The sequence below is a fragment of the Trypanosoma equiperdum genome (genome assembly GCF_001457755.1).
Source record: "Trypanosoma equiperdum strain OVI genome assembly, contig: ctg_1743, whole genome shotgun sequence".
Lineage (NCBI taxonomy): Eukaryota > Euglenozoa > Kinetoplastea > Trypanosomatida > Trypanosomatidae > Trypanosoma > Trypanosoma equiperdum.
The window spans coordinates 19019-25491 of record NW_027123775.1 but is presented as its reverse complement, the minus strand read 5'-3'; the positions used below and the strand labels follow the sequence as shown (position 1 = coordinate 25491).

The window sequence follows — 6473 nt, the reverse complement described above, 5'->3', positions numbered from 1 at the left end:
AACGAGACGGACCTTCCTGAGTGGTGGCGTGTAAATGTCAAAGACTTGCCATCTCGTCTGAAGGATGCCAGAGCATCATTTGATTCAAGTAATCGTGTTGCCCAAGACTTATATCGTGCCCACGAGGTGAAGGTGAACGCTACCACCGACTCTCGTGACAAGGCAAAAGCTGAAATATTTAATGGGATGAAGGCTGAAATTGAGGCTACGAAGGGAGAACGTGAACGTCTACGGCAACTGCAGAAGGATCAGTTGTTCCATTTACGCCGTGGTACTCACGTGAAGGATCAGTTGTTGACCACGACGAAGGAAAGAGACATTCGTGAGGCACGCGTGGCTGACATGGAAAGTAAGTTGGTGCAACAGCGGTATGCCTTAAATAATGAGATGAAGGAGTTGAATGGAGACATTGAAGGGTTAAAGCGTTTGTTGACTGATCAAAAGCACGCTTCTCGGGAGACATTGGAAACGCTGAAGAAGCAGCATGTGGCTGTCGATAGCAGCAGAGGAGAACTATCGGAGGCTCGCGAGAAGTACGAACGCGAAAATTCGGAGTTGATGCTGCTGAAGCATGACCTGCAGACCGTTCTTCACTATATCAGGGTCCGTGCGCGGGAGGCCGACAAATAGGATCGTATTACGCTCCATGTTCAGTTTTTCATCGCCAAATATATCCTTTCGTTTTATGTATGAGGTTAATTACGTTAAGGAGGGTGTATTTCATGTGATGAACTTTTTGTTTTTGTCTCTTAATTGAAGAACCAACATGTTATTGAGGGCGGGGGAGACATAAATAACTGAGATGAGAATGGGATCATGTATTTACGGAGGTGGAGGGCGTGAGTTTACGATAACCACGGCGACGATACAGGCAAAACACGCGTCGATGATTTTGTTATTTACTTTGTGGCATGTGCTTGAAACCATATGTAATTTGGCACTGCTGTCGTGCCGCGTAGTTACGGTCAAAGAAGTGCAGATGCACTACGTGGGGGGAAGGCATCAATGTTATACGGATGAGAGTGCCGCTCCCGCTGTGAAAAGCGGTGTCACGTGATGGTTGAGGTAGAGGGGGTTGAAAAGCTCTTCACTCAACCAGAGGAGATATGCAGTGGGATTTTGAGAGGTGTTGTTTGGGGATCTCTATACTTGTACGTCCGTGTCACTCTAGTCCCCTGGTCGCGTCACAAGTAATTTCAATCTATCATGAGGGATTATGGGGGCTTCCCTAACTGTCCCCACTCTCCTTCATTCCCTTTTTCTACAACCTCAGGTGAAAGTTAGTGTGGCCACCCCGCTGCCATTCCATTCGAAAGGTAGGTGCAAGGTTGTGGTCCCAACGGATGCTACGCTGCAGCCGCTTATTATTATTTTTTTTTTTGCCACAGGTTATATATATATATATATATTTTTTTTTTGTGTGTGTGTGTTGATCGAACGCACGGTATCTATATTATTTGTTTACCTGTATTATTCTTGACCATTTCAGTATCACGCTCCTTTTCCCACTATTGTGTGAGACGGCGACGGAAGAGCAAAACTGTGGAAGTGTTGAGGGCGTGAGGGGAATCGAAAGCGAACGAACAGGCTTATTGTGACTCTCAGTGTCATGCACTGACTATTATTGTCATTATTTTTTTCGATTCCGGCGGGTGTAGAAACCCGGAGGTTCATCTTGATTAAGAAAGAAGCAGAAAAAAAGTAAATGATGTTTGTACCTGTTGGAGGGAGGATCTAGTACATTTTAAAGATTATGAAAAGCTGTTTTACTACTATCGATATGTTTGTTATTTGTTGTAGGGAAAGTCAAAGAAAGGAATAAGAGGAAATAAAGATTCGCCAAATCAAAAGATGTTGTATGTGTAGGGCTTTAGTAAACCGATTTGTTGTTTTTTTAACGCATTTATTTTCATTTGAAAAAGCCGTCAAATGCAGAAAGGAGAGGAAGAAGGTTTTTGCTGCTCTTTTCGCCTTGGTTGTTAAATTGACCTTATGACATGTGTGGTTGCTTGTTTATAGCAGGGACAACCCCATTTTGCAGTGTCGAGTCGCTTCATTCATTGTTATTGCGCACTTTCTTTTCGTTTTGCCTTCTCTCTCCTCCCTACAATTGCACTTTTGCACAAACGTAAAGTTGCATGCCATGGCTAACTCCACTACGGCGGTGCGGTCCATCCGCTGCATTCGATCTCTTAGGCCGAATGCCGCTGCGCAGCCGACCTCGCTACACGCAACAGCAGTCAGACACAAGGAAGGTGATGGATGGTGACGCGCTTCTGGCATCCTCCAAACGAAGGGATCCGAATGGCGCACGACTTGCTCTTATGGATGCCGATAGTGGCTGCGCCAGCGATGTACTTTGCACTGTTCCAGACACCACAGACGACGACATTGTTTTGGATCCTTCTCACGGACGACAATTGCAAGAAGTGTCTGCCGCTGGTAAACGTATGAAGTTTGGTGAGCATCACCCGGCAACTCGGGGTATAGGCACTGACGTTATCGATTTGGTGACTGACGCCTTTAAGGAGGCCCGGGAACGGCTTGTTGAGAAGCGGCGACGTGTACTTTATCAAGTGACTCACCCGGATCCTTCGGACTACACATACAACGGCAAATTAGTACCGGCTCCGCCTCTTAGTTTCGGGAGGATAACAGAAGAGGCTATAAGCCTAGGGAATAAGGTGATGTTGGGGCAACATTATTCTTTGGTTAAGCAGGCAGGTATGTATCGCGACGATGAAGAAGGCGGTTCCGCAGGGCATTCGACAGCTACCTCTGTGGAGCAGCGGAGGTGTGGGCGACGCCGGACCACTCTTTACGATCAGCATACCTTTTTCTTTGAGATCAACGACTTGTATCAGGAAATTGTCCTTGTTGGCAAGGCTTGCGCTGGGAAGTCGAGCCTGTTGAATGCGCTCCTCGGTCAACAAGTAGCGAAGACAAGCAGCACACCCAACACGACGCGGAAACTTTCCTTCTATCAGAGCGTTTCCCCAGAGCAGATGCAGCGGTATCTAAACGTGAAGGGTAACGGTCTCGTGAAGTTACCGGGTGGAGGCCTTCAACTCACTTTTGTTGATGTTCCGGGGTTTGGTCTGGAGGGGATGTCTGAGCAGTGGCGTGATAAGGCAATTGAGTTGACAGATGCGTATCTCGGTGTGAGACGTTCGGTGAATACGCTTCTGCTCTGCATTGACTGCGAACGAGGACTTACTAAGGTGGATTTGCGTTACTTTACATGGTTGGAAAATCTTCATGGAGTGTTTTTTGTCGTGTTAACGAAATGCGATTCCGTGCCCCATTCGCGCGTGTGCTCTGTCATGCGGCAGATTTACAGTGTCATCACCAAGAATCGCCGAAAGTATCGCAAGGTGTTTCCGTTTATTATTCCTACCTCTGCAAATGATGGGACTAATATTGAAATGCTGCGAGGACTTATTGCTGAAACTTCTGGACTTATTCCTGGTGACAGACTTCGAAAAATTCTTAAAGCCAAAGCGGATGCTGAGATGCGGCTAGGACTCGAAAAGGAGGAGGAGAGAATTCGTGAAGCTCGATGCTTAGAGGCGCGGATGGCGAAGGCTTATTTTGAATCTACCAGAAGCGCGAGGGAAGTGGCTGGAAAGGACGCTAAGGCACCAGGGCTTAGTTTAGTGCCCTCGACTGCATCCCCGCATCCCCCACCTCAGCCTCCACTTCATACAAAACCATCTGCAAAGGAGCGGAAGTTCGTTCTTTCGTTAGACTGTGATGAGGAAGGCACCGTTGAGGCGGTACCGACTCCTGTATCGGATTCAATGGCCGATGAGCCCCTTCTGACCTTTCAAAACGATGATGATGCACCTCATATTGGTAAATCTAGAGGGGACTCCAAATTAAAGCGGCGAGAAAGGTTCCTTGCATGGCGGCGCGCGCATCCACTTCAACGACACGCAAGCGCCTACGGCGTCTTCCGACTAAACACCGGTTTGGAGCGACCTGACACTTCAACACTTGAGTTAACCTACGTTGACGGCACTCCGGATCAAACTGATGCCCAACTTCGAGAATTCGATCGTGATTCAGCTCTGAAAGGAAAGGTAATCGATCTAGAAGTAGGGGGCACGAGTTATGTTGGAGGCCCTGTGGATGTGGCTAACCATGGTGCACAGTTGGGAGTTGGGCATGGGCCAGGCAATGGTGATGGTGGTGCAGCTCCGGGTAGGACAACTGAACTGTCGGCGGTAATTGGCGCGGGGAACACGAACGGTGGTGGAAATCGCACGCTACCTGCTTCATCAAAAGGTGGTGTGTCTCGCTTCCTGAACCTTATTGACCAGTACGCGCAACGCGAGACGCAAAAACCGAGGAGCAAACGCGAACAGGCGAAGGAAGCACGCTGGCGCGCGCGCCTTCAAAAAGGATCAGGGACCAAGTTTTTTGCTGAGGAGTCAGACGGCCGAGTTGCTGAGTACAAGGCGGGGAAGAAGTTCGGCCCATCGCTGATTTCTGCCGCATGTGACGACGTGGCGGGCCGCCGTGCACAATGGGAAGCGCACACGTACATGCGCCAGGCGGTTGCTGCGCGACCCACCGCACCCTGGGCAGCTTTGGAAGTGCTAAAGAGAAGGACTGAGCGTGTGAAGCAGGATGCAGCGATGAGGGGGATGACCAAGAAAGAGTGTGAAGCATATCTCCGCAACTGTGGGCGTGTGACGGAGAAGTTTGAGGAATTTGAAGGTGAGGTAACAGCTGCAAAGTATATGAATGAGACCCGCCACACGAAAACTCTTCGCTCCCAGCAGCAAATGCATCTCAACAGCACATCTAAAATATCGTACCGCTCCATGCCAGTGGGGTTGTGGAAGCACTACGGCGAGCGTGAGACGTACTGGCCAACTCCTCGAGTCAAGGGTCGGTAGTTGGCTTTATTGGTGCATGTTGTAACGTTTTTGCCGTGTATACCGTCGCCTTCGATTATTCTCTTCTTCCCCGTCGCCCACATCCCTCCTCTGTGTTCACATATTTTTTTCTATGCTCTCTAATCATTTAATTAGCTCCCTGATATTTTATATTGTTACTGTTATTATCTTCTCGTACAACCTTGGAAGTCGGCCGCGTACGCATCTGGTGCCTCTGCAGGTAGTCATTTATTTGTTAATCTGCTGCGAGTGCACTGATACCACCGTGGCAGGTTCCCTGCCCAACCAAATAATAGCGTCAGCTAAAGTGAACCGTTGAGTGAGTTAGTAAATAAACGAGGGAAACCAGTTTGAAGTACACTTCATATCGTATGGAAGTGTACCGTCGTATCACTGAGCGGGTGCGTGGCGCGCTTTGGGCGCACCATGGTAGACTCATGTCGGAACGTCAGTTCCATCGAATATTGGCCTTTGTATACAATAACAAGTATGAGTACCAGATACGATTTGATCGCATGGAGGTCGTGGGGCGCGAGTGGGGTGGCCGCGTAGAAGTTGTCACAACCCCTGCTGGTTACCTCAAACGCGTACGAGTAAACCCATGCGTGGAGGATCTGACACTTTACCAGCAGCAACAACTTATTCTTTCAGCGTACGCCAGCGCCTGCGCTGATGGCCGAAAGCTCATGGAGCAAGCGGAGATGAACATTTACAAGCAATTTCTTAAGGATTTGAAGCCTATTGTCATGGGTATTCGCGACAACCCAGAGTTTTACACCGTGCCAGAGAACTCTATTGAGACCATTGGCGGGGTGTTGCAAACGGGCGATAGCAATAATTTATGTCACACGCACCGCACCATCCCCGCGGCGAAGGCTCGCCAACCCACCGACGAAGTTCGTGCTCGGCAGGAGTGGGAGCAGAAGTGGATAAACAGTCCTAGGGGTCAGTCATGGGCACTTACGCTCCGCGGTAAAACATATTTTACTTTGCACGGACCTCAGTATCGACCGCGCGGGGCACCTGGAGCGAAGAAGGAAACGTTACCATTAGATATACCAGCACCGTACACAGCTATGGATGAGAAGCGACTTCTCAAGAAAAACTGGATGGCGTACCTTGATAATAAGCACGTTGCTGAGGTGATGTGGACGCGGGCGAAGATTGCTGACCGGGAGAAGAGGCAACGCCTGTTGCAGGAGACTGGTCGGGCCTGGCATCGGCCGATCAATGAGGAGGCGATTAACCGCTGGTGATGTTGCCTTCCTTTTTTGTGCTTGATGCCTTCTTGCGTTGCAGCGTTCCGTGTCTCGATGACTTCTCCTTTGGCTTTTTTCTTTCACTTGTTACGCTAGTGTTCACTATCTATCGTCATCATCAAGTTGGGGCATGCTCGATTTCTCTCTCTAGACATATTGTTTACGAAGCAGAATATGTCCATTTACCGCTTGTCGTTTCGGCCGAATCGGCTATGTTTTGCTGCGTTTCAGTTAAATAATTTTCATCACTGCTTTTGTTGTTTTTTTTTTTGCCCCCGCATTCACCTTTTTTCCCCTTTTTTTCCCTCTC

General features: G+C 48.8%; 4 protein-coding genes across 4 annotated transcripts in view; all 4 read left to right on the top strand.

Moving 5' to 3' along the window:
• Window positions 1–20, top strand: part of TEOVI_000556400 (uncharacterized protein) — a gene marked incomplete at both ends in the record, with an annotated part of 963 nt that extends 943 nt beyond the window's left edge. Inside the window, one exon of the mRNA XM_067223037.1 lies at window positions 3–20. Coding sequence (XP_067079138.1) covers window positions 3–20 — 18 coding nt within the window. The remainder of the gene's footprint in view (window positions 1–2) is intronic.
• Window positions 21–186: 166 nt separating this feature from the next.
• Window positions 187–630, top strand: TEOVI_000556300 (uncharacterized protein; the record flags this gene model as incomplete). Its single annotated transcript, XM_067223036.1, has 1 exon — window positions 187–630. The coding sequence occupies one exon, from the start codon at window positions 187–189 to the stop codon at window positions 628–630; it is 444 nt and encodes a 147-aa protein (XP_067079137.1).
• A 1508-nt stretch (window positions 631–2138) lies between these two features.
• Window positions 2139–4904, top strand: TEOVI_000556200 (50S ribosome-binding GTPase, putative; the record flags this gene model as incomplete). The annotated part of the gene is made up of 1 exon (XM_067223035.1): window positions 2139–4904. One exon carries the CDS (start codon window positions 2139–2141, stop codon window positions 4902–4904), a length of 2766 nt encoding a protein of 921 aa, XP_067079136.1.
• A 371-nt stretch (window positions 4905–5275) lies between these two features.
• TEOVI_000556100 (uncharacterized protein) lies at window positions 5276–6160 on the top strand (the record flags this gene model as incomplete). Its single annotated transcript, XM_067223034.1, has 1 exon — window positions 5276–6160. One exon carries the CDS (start codon window positions 5276–5278, stop codon window positions 6158–6160), a length of 885 nt encoding a protein of 294 aa, XP_067079135.1.
• Between the last annotated feature and the right edge of the window lie 313 nt (window positions 6161–6473).